Source organism: Salmo salar, chromosome 01 (assembly GCF_965601325.2).
Source record: "Salmo salar chromosome 01, fSalSal1, whole genome shotgun sequence".
In the NCBI taxonomy this organism is placed as follows: Eukaryota; Metazoa; Chordata; class Actinopteri; order Salmoniformes; family Salmonidae; genus Salmo; species Salmo salar.
In genome coordinates, this window is record NC_138291.1 from 136,312,110 (window position 1) to 136,327,103 (window position 14,994).

At 45.9% G+C, this 14,994-nt stretch overlaps 1 protein-coding gene across 2 annotated transcripts in view; it reads right to left on the bottom strand.

Annotated features, from left to right (window-relative positions):
• Positions 1 to 14,994, bottom strand: part of sardh (sarcosine dehydrogenase) — an 89,656-nt gene that overhangs the window by 15,125 nt on the left and 59,537 nt on the right. For both annotated transcript variants that reach the window (XM_014125682.3, XM_014125677.3), the window contains exons 17-19: positions 14,752 to 14,899; positions 3,907 to 4,000; positions 1,021 to 1,183 (exon numbers count right to left, since the gene is read on the bottom strand). In XM_014125682.3, coding sequence (XP_013981157.1) covers positions 1,021 to 1,183; positions 3,907 to 4,000; positions 14,752 to 14,899 — 405 coding nt within the window. The remainder of the gene's footprint in view (positions 1 to 1,020; positions 1,184 to 3,906; positions 4,001 to 14,751; positions 14,900 to 14,994) is intronic.

Consider the following 14,994-nt stretch of genomic DNA (forward strand, 5'->3'; position numbering starts at 1 on the left):
ACAGGTATCTATCTATTGAACCAAACACGCTCTGTTTCACTTACAGCTCTGCTCCATGTTGTCACGACACCAGTATCGCGATACTTACCATACCAGATTATCCTTGGCAAAAAATAAAACACGAAGCCGACAAAACTCTATAGTCCTTTTAAAATCTACTTTTGTAAAACAAATGTGACTCTGGGTGACAACATAAGGCAGTTTTTTCCAACATTAGGACTGTTTTCCTCAAGAAATTCTGTCCGCTTCATGTTTTGTTTCCTTTGCTTCCTTACTTCCTAGTATCGCGATACTGGTATCGTGACAACACTATGACTGATACCTATGGAAATCTGTACATCTGATACACTGTCTGCTGCCTATGGAAGTTTATACATTCAGTTAAGACATTTATAGGACTGTTACTGTACTCTTAGCCTGGGTACAAGTCAGTTACATTTTTACATTTTAGTCATTTAGCAGACGCTCTTATTCAGAGCGACTTACAGTAGTGAATGCATACATTTCATTAAAAAAAATTCTGTGCTGGCCCCCCGTGGGAAACGAACCCACAACCCTGGCGTTGCAAACACCATGCTCTACCAACTGAGCTACAGGGAAAGCTAGTACAGCTAACATTCCACACCTTGTACTCCGTGTCATTGTCAAACTAAGCAATCTGTAGCGTGTGATTATCCCACTGCCGTTACAGAAGAAAAGGGGTAGTAAAGTCCCAACTTTTCCTGGCACATCTCACTAATAGCCCTATGTTTTCCTGGAACATGTCATAGCTGGATAAGAGCGTCTGCTAAATGACTTAAATGTAAATGTAGCTGAAGCACAGCTGGTGGTTGTGATGTGTTGCCACCAGCCCCTCAGCTCAGAAAACCACAGCTGGTTCCAGAAAAACTTTGTTAAGTTGTTGTTCTGCCACCAAACTCTTTCAGAGCTAAGCTGTACTATACCTTTCTCAATGCTGAAGTACACAGTTCTCTCTATGCTCAGGGAATCATTGGCACACACACGCGCACACACAAACACCTTTCTCTATACTGAGGGAGTCGATGGCTCTGTATCCGGCGTTGATGATGCTGTGCTTGGCACCGGCAGCCATGACAGCCTGGTAGACGGGCAAGCAGGAGTCCTTAGGGATGTGCAGTTCCCAGCCCAGCTCGCCCACGAAGGACAGACGCATGGCTCGCACCTAGAGGGAGGGGGGGGGGGTGACAGAATGAGAATTCATGAGCGAGTGATTGAATGAGTGAGCGAACGAACGAACAAAGTGATAATTTAAAATGTCCTGGGACATGACGGGGCTCTAATAAGATGCAGTAATTGGAACCGATAGTTCCCTCTTCCCAACAAACTGTATACAATGAGACTTTAAATTGCATGGCCAGAACCCAATGTAATATAGATGTAATGGAATGAATAGAGGAATTGTGTACGAGTTGTCCTTGAGAGCAGGAAGGCAGCTCACACTGGTCTAGTCTGACAGAGAGAACCCTTCTGGAGAACAGCACAGCTGCTCTGTAACCCTCCTACTATCTACTGCTCCCACACACACACACACACACACACACACACACACACACACACACACACACACACACACACACACACACACACACACACGTCTTCAAGGACATGGTCTGTATGCCTGGCTGCCGTACATTCTAATGAAGAAGTTCCTCGCAGGGAGAGAGGGAACAGAGAGGAGAGAAAGAGAGCGTGGGAGGATGAACAGAAGCATGGGAAAGAAAGAAACGAACAGGGTGGGAACTGATAAAAATGTGTTAGGGATAGAGCTGGATACGGAGAAGAGGAGGAGCAGAAGGAGAGAGGGTGAGAGACTAAAGAAGGCGAGAGGGTGAGAGACTAAAGAAGGCGAGAGGGTGAGAGACTAAAGAAGGAGAGAGGGTGAGAGACTAAAGAAGGAGAGAGGGTGAGAGACTAAAGAAGGTGAGAGGGTGAGAGACTAAAGAAGGTGAGAGGGTGAGAGACTAAAGAAGGAGAGAGGGTGAGAGACTAAAGAAGGAGAGAGGGTGAGAGACTAAAGAAGGAGAGAGGGTGAGAGACTAAAGAAGGAGAGAGGGTGAGAGACTAAAGAAGGAGAGAGAGGGTGAGAGACTAAAGAAGGAGAGAGGGTGAGAGACTAAAGAAGGTGAGAGGGTGAGAGACTAAAGAAGGTGAGAGGGTGAGAGACTAAAGAAGGTGAGAGGGTGAGAGACTAAAGAAGGAGAGAGGGTGAGAGACTGGTGAAGCAGGACAGCAGGAGGAATATGAGGAGAAGCTGAGACGTGACAACAGCAAGGATAGTTGAAGAGGCAGCCCCAGAGGAGGCCCTGTCAGCCACACCATCTGGCCAGCACAGCCTCACACAGGTCCCTTTATCCCCCCCACACACAGCAGGAAACTCTAGGGATCCGGACAGAACTAGGCCAAGATCCTCACACATAACACATACACAAATAATAATAATCATGCATGCACATGCAGGCACACATGCACACCCACGTGCATGCACACCCCCTCCAAACCAAACAACCCGCCTCACGGTATGGTAAACCTGTATGAGAGAATGATGTGTATTGAGTGAGTTGGGGCACAGGCAAAGACAGTGTTTTCAGCACAGCAGTGAGACCATCATTGGGATTAAAATGCCATCAAGACCGTACTTAATGTAGGACAGGATGGGGCATTAGTGAAGGCAGGCAGATGCCAAAGAACAAGGGGGATCCAGAAAAAAACGATGACATAATTCAGCTAAATCAAAACAGAATGCATTAGCGACACTGAGCCAGAGGCTTAGTTCGAAATAGAGCTGTCTTTATTTGGGAGAGGAGAGCCACTCCGTTCCAACGCTGCTCTGCTCATCTACTGGGAAACATACAGAGGACCCAGTGTTTTATACTGTACTGTAATTACAGTGTAATAGTTAGAGCTGTATTGGATGTTTATAAAACACTCCAAAATGTATTACAGCTACCAAGCTAAAACATGTATAGAGATGTTGTCTCTTAATTTGATCAGTGTTGTCAGATTGTTGCAACTTGTAGTGTGTTGAAGGTTTAAAAAGGTTTCTAAAGTTTGGAACATTTCCACTTAAACTTGATTTGCCCCAACGAAAAATGCATCAACCCCTACAAAAATATCCATTAATTATAATCCACATAATTCAGATTTCCTGCAGGATTATTTTACTGCTGTGAGAAACTTGTCAAATTAAGATGGTATGTGTTAAATGTACAGAGACGTAAATGTTTTCTACAACTCTGAAATGAGGCAGAGAGGAGGAAAAGACTGGATGGTGAAAGACTAAAATGTTTAGATTCAAGGGAGATATGAATAATGGAGAGGAGAGGGACAGATGAGAGAGAGCGCAATAGAAAAAAAAGAGAGAGGGAGGTTAGAGAAGTATGCAGAGTGTTTGACATGAGGTCTCAGTCAGTCACAGGGGTGATGTGAGCCAGGCCATCTGTCCCATAAACAGGCACAACACACTCACTCAGGTTCCTCACACACACACACACAATACACAACTAGGCCAAGACACACAACAAAACACACACGCAGGCAGCTACACACAAACGCGCACATACAACAACCACCTTTGTGCACGCATGAACGCACACACGCAAAGATATGCACCCTCGCTCTTTCCTTGCTCTCTCTCGTGCACACTCAGGAGAAAACAACCCTTCTTCAAGCGGCGCCATGAAATGTACATTTATTCGAATTTACTACTTGAATTCCATTGGCAATTGACATCACTGTGTGAAGAAGAGTAATTTGTACCATATTAAATTATACATTTGATGAGGCAGGAGTGTAAGGGTGGGAATGAAAGGGGAAAATAACTGCTAGCCAGACAGACCAATAGAGCCAGCCAGCCAGGAAGACAGACAGACAGGTCTTTTCTCTTACCTTGTGTCCGGCAGCGTTACAGACTTTGTGTGTAGAGAAAGGGAAGGCTTCGTTACTCAGGTCTGTATCCAGGATCTCCTGTAGCACCTCTCGACTGTGGACAGACACAGAACACCACGTCAGCAAATCAGCTGTCAATCAACCAGTATCAGCCAATCACCGGTCAATCAGGAACTGCTCTAACCAGCAACTGCCAAAGGGATCATCAGTGAATCAACAGAATATCTGTCAATCACCAATCGCGTCAGCCTAAGTACCTAGCAGTCAACCTGTCCATCTGAGAAAAGTCCACTACAGAAAATGTACAGTTGAAGTCGGAAGTTTACATACACTTAGGTTGGAGTCATTAACTCGTTTTTCAACCACTCCACAAATTTCTTGTTAACAAACTATAGTTTTGGCAAGTCGTTTAGGACATCTACTTTGAGCATGACACAAGTCATTTTTCCAACAATTGTTTACAGACAGATTATTTCACTATCACAATTCCAGTGTGTCAGAAGTGTACATACACTAAGTTGACTGTGCCTTTAAACAGCTTGGAAAATTCCAGAAAATGATGTCATGGCTTTAGAAGCTTCTGATAGGCTAATTGACATCATTTGAGTCAATTGGAGGTGTACCTGTGGATGTATTTCAAGGCCTACCTTCAAACTCAGTGCCTCTTTGCTTGACATCATGGGAAAATCAAAAGAAATCAGCCAAGACCTCAGAAAAAAAATGTAGACCTCCACAAGTCTGGTTCATCCTTGGGAGCAATTTCCAAACGCCTGAAGGTACCACGTTCATCTGTACAAACAATAGTATGCGAGTATAAACACCATGGGACCACGCAGCCGTCATACCGCTCAGGAAGGAGACGTGTTCTGTCTCCTAGAGATGAATGTACTTTGGTGCGAAAAGTGCACATCAATCCCAGAACAACAGCAAAGGACCTTGTGAAGCTGCTGGAGGAAACAGGTACAAAAGTATCTACATCCACAGTAAAACGAGTCCTATATCGACATAACCTTAAAGGATGCTCAGCAAGGAAGAAGCCACTGCTCCAAAACCGCCATAAAAAAGCCAGACTACGGTTTGCAACTGCACATGGGGACAAAGATTGTACTTTTTGGAGAAATGTCCTCTGGTCTGATGAAACAAAAATAGAACTGTTTGGCCATAATGACCATCATTAGGTTGTGATGAAAAGGGGGACGCTTGCAAGCCGAAGAACACCATCCCAACCGTGAAGCATGGTGGTGGCAGCATCATGTTGTGGGGGTGCTTTGCTGCAGGAGTGACTGGTGCACTTCACAAAATAGATGGCATCATGAGGAAGGACAATTATGTGGATATATTGAAGCAACATCTCAAGACATCAGTCAGGAAGTTAAAGCTTGGTCGCAAATGGGTCTTCCAAATGGACAATGACCCTAAGCATACTTCCAAGTTGTGGCAAAATGGCTTAAGAACAACATGGTCAATGTATTGGAGTGGCCATCACAAAGCCCTGACCTCAATCCCATAGAACATTTGTGAGTAGAACTGAAAAAGCATGTGCGAGCAAGGAGGCATACAAACCTGACTCAGGTACACCAGCTCTGTCAGGAGGAATGGGCCAAAATTCACCCAACTTATTGTGGGAAGCTTGTGGAAGGCTACCCAAAACGTTCGACCCAAGTTAAACAATGTAAAGGCAATGCTACCAAATACTAATTGAGTGTATGTAAACTTCTGACCCACTGGGAATGTGATGAAAGAAATAAAAGCTGAAATAATTCTCTCTACTATTATTCTGACATTTCACATTCTTAAAATAAAAGTGGTGATCCTAACTGACCTAAGACAGGGAATTTTTACTAGGATTAAATGTCAGGAATTGTGAAAAACTGAGTTTAAATATATTTGGCCATTTCCGATTTCAACTGTAAGTCAGACAGGCAGTGTTTTTCACAGTCAGTTAGTAGACAAAAACAAAACATTATCATTAATATTTCATGCCAGTGTTCAGGTTTGGTTGGGTGTTGTCTGCGACACTGGGCCCAGGTCTGTCCTTCTGAGTTCTTCTGCGCGCACACACAATCTGCTTTCTGGAAAGTGCCTTGTCACTGAAGTAGCCTGATCCCAGATCTGTTTGTGCCGTCTTGCCAAACTAGACAATGACTGTAAGGAGCTGGCAAGACAACACAAACCAATTTGCGATCAGGCTATCACTGAAGGGCCCCTGACTGTAGTCATTGGTAGCAGCTGCAGGGCTTGCAGGGCTATTGGGCTAAAACAGCCTGGACGATGAGCTCAGAGGGAGCTCCTCTTTCACTGTGATGCTTCTCTCTCATTTGGTTCGTACCCCTCTTTCCTCCAGCATAATGACGAGTTTCTACCATATTGTTTTCACCCATCAAATCCTTTACAACAAGTGCCCGAAGAAGGCGAGGAGACAGGGGACAGCATTTTAAACGATTGAGTAACTGCACTCTACATTGAGATAGAGATGGCTTCCTCATTTAGGGGCCGGTGGCAGCGTCAGTGTCTCCGGGTACAGGTCAATAAGGCTCCATCCTCAAGACACACACACACAGCGTCGCTACATTGGCGGCAGTCAAAGTGATGGATGTTTACACTAGGGCAGAGACGTGGACTGTGAGCCGCTACTGCCACGCTACTTTGATAAACAAACCTCTGTATAAAAACATGCCAAAATATGCCATTTACGACAACGACCGGGGCTTTTCTAGGTACAGGAATGGCTGAACGGCTGGCTGAGATTGCAGACGCATCATTTTTTAGAGGTAAATCTCAGAGTTGGAGCGGCTGCCGGTGGACGGCGGAAGAGTAATGGATGTTTAGGCTCTGCCAGAGCGCGCGCGCGTGTCTGTGTACAGGGGGGGGGTGTGTGTGTGTGTGTGTGTGTGTGTGTGTGTGTGTGTGTGTGCAAGCAGGTACCACTAAGCAGAGGAACTCATAAGGACAAAATAAATGTATGAGGTACAGAGGGAGATAAGGTGTAGGGCCAGGGGAATATGTGGAGGTAGAGAGATAATATATTTTCTTCGTGAAGGTAGGTGGTTTCAGGGTCTTTTTTTAATGTATGAGGCAATGTGATGAGTTGCTGTTCGAATGGATCAGTGGTATAAAGCGCTCCGATATTTCATGAACAGCCTCCACCCATTCCCTTCCCTCTGAAACATCATGCTTACTGAACTGTAGAGGCCGACAAGCTGTCTAATTATAAACCCTCTGTGTGAGTGCGTGCGTTAGTGCGTGGATAGTGCGGGCTGTGAAACAGCCAATTAGTTGATCAGACTACCCATTTAGTGTGGAAGTTAGCGCAGGATCACAGATCTGTTCCTAATGAAAAATCACCCCCCCCCCCCCCCCCCACACACACACACACACACACACACACACACACACACACACCACCACACACACACACACACACACACACACACACACACACACACACACACACAGCTGGCTGCATATCACCCCCAAATCTAACCAAACTCCTAATTTGTGTTGTTGTAAAAGTCCTATTGCACTATTATGTGACAACATCGAATTAAAACATTTCTAAATTGAGATTGCACTAATTAAACTTAATCAAATTATTTGCAGAACAACTCATTCAGTCCCAACTATGTATATGTGATACACAGAGCCCACACAGTACAAGGGAACAAGTATGTGGCCCCTGCCTATCCGTGTACTCTGAGATACAAATCAGACCAGAGAGAAACCCCCCCGTCTTCAATATCCTCTCATTGTCTCCTCGTCGCTAGCTACACTGCCGCAGGGGACTCATTTGAGTTTCAGATGTGTTGTGACAGCATTTCATTCATATTTCAGGATTGTGGGAAGGGGGACGAGGGAGGAAGGGGGAGAGATGATGCGTGGGGGAGACATGATGAAAAAGACACTAATATGTATGGGGGCTGGGGACAGTCATTTCTACTAGCTGGAGTTAGTCTGTTCCAACAGAGAGACAGACGGAGCAGAAGGTGGCCCGGGGACAGCCATAATGATAAGGTCCACAGCAAGTTCACAGTCACAGTGAAATCCTTTTCAACTGGAACGTTTAAAAAAGTTTTGGGCCTAGAGCAGCTTTGCTCACCCACGTCTGTCCAGGGTGACTTAATGGAGGCTATACAGTGAGTAAGGCTAGGGTAACTGTATGTGACTAACGTTACGGGTTGTGCTGATGAATTACTGTAAGTAAACCGGCAGGTTACTGTAAGTGACATGTTAGTTGTGCTATTGCTGTAAGTAAACCAGCAGTTACTGTAAGTGACATATTAGTTGTGCTGATGACTAGTGACTTACTCTAAGTAAAAGTGACTGTGAAACTGTGTACAGTTGTGGCCAAAAGTTGAGAATGACACAAATATTAATTTTCAAAGTCTGCTGCCTCAGTTTGTATGATGGCAATTTGCATATACTCCAGAATGTTATGAAGAGTGATCAGTTGAATTGCAAAGTCCCTCTTTGCCATGCAAATGAACTGAATCCCAAAACAACATTTCCACTGCATTTCAGCCCTGCCACAAAAGGACCAGCTGACATCATGTCAGTGATTCTCTCGTTAACACAGGTGTGAGTGTTGACGAGGACACGGCTGGTGATCACTCTGTCATGCTGATTGAGTTCGAATAACAGACTGGAAGCTTCAAAAGGAGGGTGGTGCTTGGAATCATTGTTCTTCCTCTGTCAATCATGGTTACCTTCAAGAAAACACGTGCCAACATCATTGCTTTGCACAAAAAGCGCTTCACAGGCAAGGATATTGCTGCCAGTAAGATTGCACCTAAATCAACCATTTATCAGATCGTCAAGAACTTCAAGGAGAGCGGTTCAATTGTTGTGAAGAAGGCTTCAGGGTGCCCAAGAAAGTCCAGCAAGTGCCAGGACCGTCTCCTAAAGTTGATTCAGCTGTGGGATCGGGGCACCACCAGTACAGAGCTTGCTCAGGAATGGCAGCAGGCAGGTGTGAGTGCATCTGCACGCACAGTGAGGCGAAGACTTTTGGAGGATGCCCTGGTGTCAAGAAGGGCAGCAAAGAAGCCACTTCTCTCCAGGAAAAACATCAGGGACAGACTGAGATTCTGCAAAAGGTACAGGGATTGGACTGCTGAGGACTGGGGTAAAGTCATTTTCTCTGATGAATCCCCTTTCTGATTGTTTGGAGCATCCGGAAAAAACCTTGTCCGGAGAAGACAAGGTGAGTGCTACCATCAGTCCTATGTCATGCCAACAGTAAAGCATCCTGAGACCATTCATGTGTGGGGTTGCTTCTCAGCCAAGGGAGTGATCTCACTCACAATTATGCCTAAGAACACAGCCATGAATTAAGAATGGTACCAACACATCCTCCGAGAGCAACTTCTCCCAACCGTCCAGGAACAGTTTGGTGACGAACAATGCCTTTTCCAGCATGTGGAGCACCTTGCCATAAGGCAAAAGTGATAACTAAGTGCTCGGGGAACAAAACATTGATATTTTGGGTCCATGGCCAGGAAACTCCCCAGACTTTAATCCCATTGAGAACTTGTGGTCAATCCTCAAGAGGCAGGTGGACAAACAAAAACCCACAAATTCTGACAAACTTCAAGCATTGATTATGCAAGAATGGGCTGCCATCAGTCAGTCAGGATGTGGCCCAGAAGTTAATTGACAGCATGCCAGGTCAGTTTGCACAGGTTTTGAAAAAGAAGGGTCAACACTGCAAATATTGACTCTTTGCATCAACTTCATGTAATTGTCAATAAAAGTCTTTGACACTTATGAAATGCTTGTAATTATACTTCAGTATTCCATAGTAACATCTGACAAAAATATCTGAAGACACTGAAACAGCAAACTTTGTGAAAATGTATATTTGTGTCATTCTCAAAACTTTTGGCCACAACTGTACACAGTTGTAACTGCGCGTGCATGGGTGCAACTGCGCGTGAGTGTGTGCGTGCGTGCGACTGCGCGCGAGTGCGGGCGACTGCGCGAGTGCGGGCGACTGCGCGAGTGCGGGCGACTGCGCGAGTGCGGGCGACTGCGCGAGTGCGTGCGGCGACTGCACGAGTGCGTGCGGGCGACTGCGCGAGTGCGGGCGACTGCGCGAGTGCGTGCGGGCGACAGTGCGACTATGCGCAAGTGCGCGCGTGCGACTATGCGCGAGCGTGAGTGCAACTGTGCGCGCGCGTGTGTGCAACTGTGCGCGCGTGTGAGTGCAACTGTGCGTGCAACTGCGCGTGCGTGTGTGCAACTGCGCGTGCGTGAAACTGCGCATGAGTGCAACTGTGCGTGAAACTGCGCATGAGTGCAACTGTGCGTGAAACTGTGCATGAGTGCAACTGTGTGTGCAAATGTGCGTGAAACTGTGTGTGAGTGCAACTGTGAGTGCGTGCAACTGCGTGTGAGTGCGTGTGTGTGCAACTGCGCGTGCGTGCGTGTAACTGTGCGTGTGCATCTGTCTGTGTGTGCCTTGTGTGTGCGCGAGCGTGTGTAACTGTGTGTGTAACTGTGTGCGTGCGTTTAACTATGTGCGTGCGTGTGTCTGTAACTGTCTGTGTAACTGTGTGCATGTGTGTGTGTGTAACTGTGCGTGTGCGTAACTGTGCATGTGCGTGTGTGTGTGTGTGTAGTGGTTGTGCTGATGACTAGTGGCTTACCCTAAGCAGAAGTGAGAGCCTCATCTCAGAAACTGAAGACATATGAGAAATGAGGGACTCTTTATTGAGCAGGGTTATTTGCCATTCCGTTTCGTAAGCATTCAGGGAATCATTTACCGTTTTTAATACTGATAAACCCAGGGGGATGGCAATGTAGCTGCCACACACACAGTTTGCCCATACTAGATGCAGTAAGGGAACTGTAGGGTTGATTAAATTGCTGTGTAGTGAGAGAGAGAAAACGAACATTGCAGTTCCAATGTCAATGGTTTCATATAACTTGGCATACGCAAGGCTGTTATGCTCAAGTGGCATGAAATCAGACCACAATGAGTATGGTCAAGATGTTATGATTGTTGCACCTATTCCCCATGGCTCTAACAGTTACAGAACACAGTTACAGACTAGTGTTTCATCACAAGGAGAGGCCCTTTCCTGAGTGTAACGTATGACGCAATCCTTCCTAGGTTTGACTTGGAAATAACAGGCCCTTTCCTGAGGCAAGATTTCTGTGTATGATGACATTCCTTGCCGCGTTTGACGTCAGAGACCATTGCAACGCTCACTACCGAGTTCCAAACTGCCTCGAAGCAACGTCAGCACAAGAACTGTTAGTCGGGAGCTTCATGAAATGTGTAGTGCCAACTGTAAAGTTTGGTGGAGGAGGAATAATGGTCTGGGGCTGTTTTTCATGGTTTGGGCTAGGCCCCTTAGTTTCATTGAAGGGATATCGTAACGCTACAGCAAACAATGACATTCAATGGTTTGTTGAGATCGGTGTGGAAGAACATGACTGGCCTGCACAGAGCCCTGAACTCAACCCTATCGAACACCTTTGAGATGAATTGGAACGCCGACTGCGAGCCAGGTCTAATCGCCCAACATCAGTGCCCGACCTCACTAATGCTCTTGTGGCTGAATGGAAGCAAGTCCTCGCAGTAATTTTCCAACATCTACTGGAAAGCCTTCCGAGTGGAGGCTGTTATAGCAGCAAAGGGGGACCAACTCCATATTAATGCCCATGATTTTGGAATGAGATGTTCCAGGGGTCAGTTTCAAATGGTTTCAAATGGGCATAACCACCGTGCAGTATCGAAGAGCCCTCACTGCTGCTCGATCATCCTATTTTTCCAACTTAATTGAGGAAAATAAGAACAATCCAAAATTTATTTTTGATACTGTCGCAAAGCTAACTAAAAAGCAGCCTTTGCAAATGGAGGATGCCTTTCACTTCAGCAGTAATAAATTTATGAACTTCTTTGAGGAAAAGATCATGATCATTAGAAAGCAAATTACGGACTCCTCTTTAAATCTGGGTATTCCTCCAAAGCTCCATTGTCCTGAGTCTACACAACTCTGCCAGGACCTAGGATCAAGGGAGATACTAAAGTGTTTTAGTACTATATCTCTTGACACAATGATGAAAATAATCATGGCCTCCAAACCCTCAAGCTGCATACTGGACCCTATTCCAACTAAACTACTGAAAGAGCTGCTTCCTGTGCTTGGCCCTCCTATGTTGAACATAATAAACGGCTCTCTATCCACCGGATGTGTACCAAGCTCACTAAAAGTGGCAGTAATAAAGCCTCTCTTGAAAAAGCCGAATCTTGACCCAGAAATTATAAAAAACTATCGGCCTATATCGAATCTTCCATTCCTCTCAAAATGTTTTGAAAAAGCTGTTGCACAGCAACTCACTGCCTTCCTGAAGACAAACAATGTATACGCAACTCTTCAGTCCCCATCATAGCACTGAGACTGCACTTGTGAAGGTGGTAAATGACCTTTTAATGACGTCAGACCGAGGCTCTGCATCATGCTCCTAGATCTTAGTGCCGCTTTTGATACCATCGATCACCACATTCTTTTGGAGAGATTGGAAACCCAAATTGGTCTACATGGACAAGTTCTGGCCTGGTTTAAATCTTATCTGTCGGAAAGATATCAGTTTGTCTCTGTGAATGGTTTGTCCTCTGACAAATCAATTGTAAATTTCGGTGTTCCTCAAGGTTCCGTTTTAGGACCACTATTGTTTTCACTATATATTTTACCTCTTGGGGATGTCATTCGAAAACATAATGTTAAATTTCACTGCTATGCGGACGACACACAGCTGTACATTTCAATGAAACATGGTGAAGCCCCAAAATTGCCCTCGCTAGAAGCCTGTGTTTCAGACATAAAGAAGTGGATGGCTGCAAACTTTCTACTTTTAAACTCGGACAAAACAGAGATGCTTGTTCTAGGTCCCAAGAAACAAAGAGATCTTCTGTTGAATCTGACAATTAAGCTGGATGGTTGTACAGTCGTCTCAAATAAAACTGTGAAGGACCTCGGCGTTACTCTGGACCCTGATCTCTCTTTTGAAGAACATATCAAGACTGTTTCAAGGACAGCTTTTTTCCATCTACGTAACATCGCAAAAATCAGAAACTTTCTGTCCAAAAATGACGCAGAAAAATTAATCCATGCTTTTGTTACTTCTAGGCTGGACTACTGCAATGCTCTACTTTCCGGCTACCCGGATTAAGCACTAAACAAACTTCAGTTAGTGCTAAATACGGCTGCTAGAATCCTGACTAGAACCCAAAAATGTTATCATATTACTCCAGTGCTAGCCTCCCTACACTGGCTTCCTGTTAAGGCAAGGGCTGATTTCAAGGTTTTACTGCTAACCTACAAAGCATTACATGGGCTTGCTCCTACCTATCTTTCCGATTTGGTCCTGCCGTACATACCTACACGTACGCTACGGTCACAAGACGCAGGCCTCCTAATTGTCCCTAGAATTTCTAAGCAAACGGCTGGAGGTAGGGCTTTCTCCTATAGAGCTCCATTTTTATGGAATGGTCTGCCTACCAATGTGAGAGACGCAGACTCAGTCTCAACCTTTAAGTCTTTACTGAAGACATATCTCTTCAGTAGGTCCTATGATTAAGTATAGTCTGGCCCAGGAGTGTGAAGGTGAACGGAAAGGCTGGAGCAACGAACCGCCCTTGCTGTCTCTGCCTTGCCGGTTCCCCTCTTTCCACTGGGATTCTCTGCCTCTAACCCTTTTACAGGGGCTGAGTCACTGGCGTACTGGTGTTCTTCCATGCCGTCCATGGGAGGGGTGCGTCACTTGAGTGGGTTGAGTCACTGACGTGGTCTTCCTGTCTGGGTTGGTGCCCCCCTTGGGTTGTGCCATGGCGGAGATCGTTGTGGGCTATACTCGGCCTTGTCTTAGGACGGTAAGTTGGTGGTTGGAGACATCCCTCTAGTGGTGTGGGGGCTGTGCTTTGGCAAAGTGGGTGGGGTTATATCCTGCCTGTTTGGCCCTGTCCGGGGGTATCATCGGATGGGGCCACAGTGTCTTCTGGTCCCTCCTGTCTCAGCCTCCAGTATTTATGCTGCAGTAGTTTATGTGTCGGGGGGCTAGGGTCAGTCTGTTACATCTGGAGTATTTCTCTTGTCTTATCCGGTGTCCTGTGTGAATTTAAATATGCTCTCTCTAATTCTCTCTTTCTGTCTTTCTCTCGGAGGACCTGAGCCCTAGGACCATGCCTCAGGACTACCTGGTATGATGACTCCTTGCTGTCCCCAGTCCACCTGGCCGTGCTGCTGCTCCAGTTTCAACTGTTCTGCCTGCGGCTATGGAACCCTGACCTGTTCACCGGACGTGCTTGTTGCACCCTCGACAACTACTATGATTATTATTATTTGACCATGATGGTCATTTATGAACATTTTAACATCTTGACCATGTTCTGTTATAATATCCACCCTGCACAGCCAGAAGAGGACTGGCCACCCCTCATAGCCTGGTTCCTCTCTAGGTTTCTTCCTAGGTTTTTGGCCTTTCTAGGGAGTTTTTCCTAGGGAGTTTTTCCTAGCCACCGTGCTTCTTTCACATGCATTGCTTGCTGTTTGGGGTTTTAGGCTGGGTTTCTGTACAGCACTTTGAGATATCAGCTGATGTACGAAGGGCTATATAAATACATTTGATTTGATTTGCTCAGGACAGTGGTAAGGACCTGTTATTTCACCCATGAGGGGGGCTCACCTCTGTCATTGTCTCCCCCAAACCTATGGTCCTGCCACCCTGTGTGGTTCCCTTTGAGATGCACCAATAAGCAAGTTTCACCTCTTAGGCCACTGGATGGTTAGTGTAAGGGTAACATTAAGGCACCTGTTTGGGGGGGGGGGGGGTCACACTCACCTCTTGGGCCCCTGGATGCTGATCATGCCCATGTCTTCAGAGTAGTCAGTCAGCTGGCAGTTGAAAGCCTCATCCTGGAGAACAGTCTTGATGTGGTTCCAGTTGTGTTCTGCTACCCCTCCACCGATGGCCAGGTAGTATGCGTCACCTGGTAGAGAGCGAGATTCCAGACAGAAAGAATGAGACATAGGTGTTTACTCATCTATACTGTACAGTAAACACAAACATGCAGAAAAGTGAGTA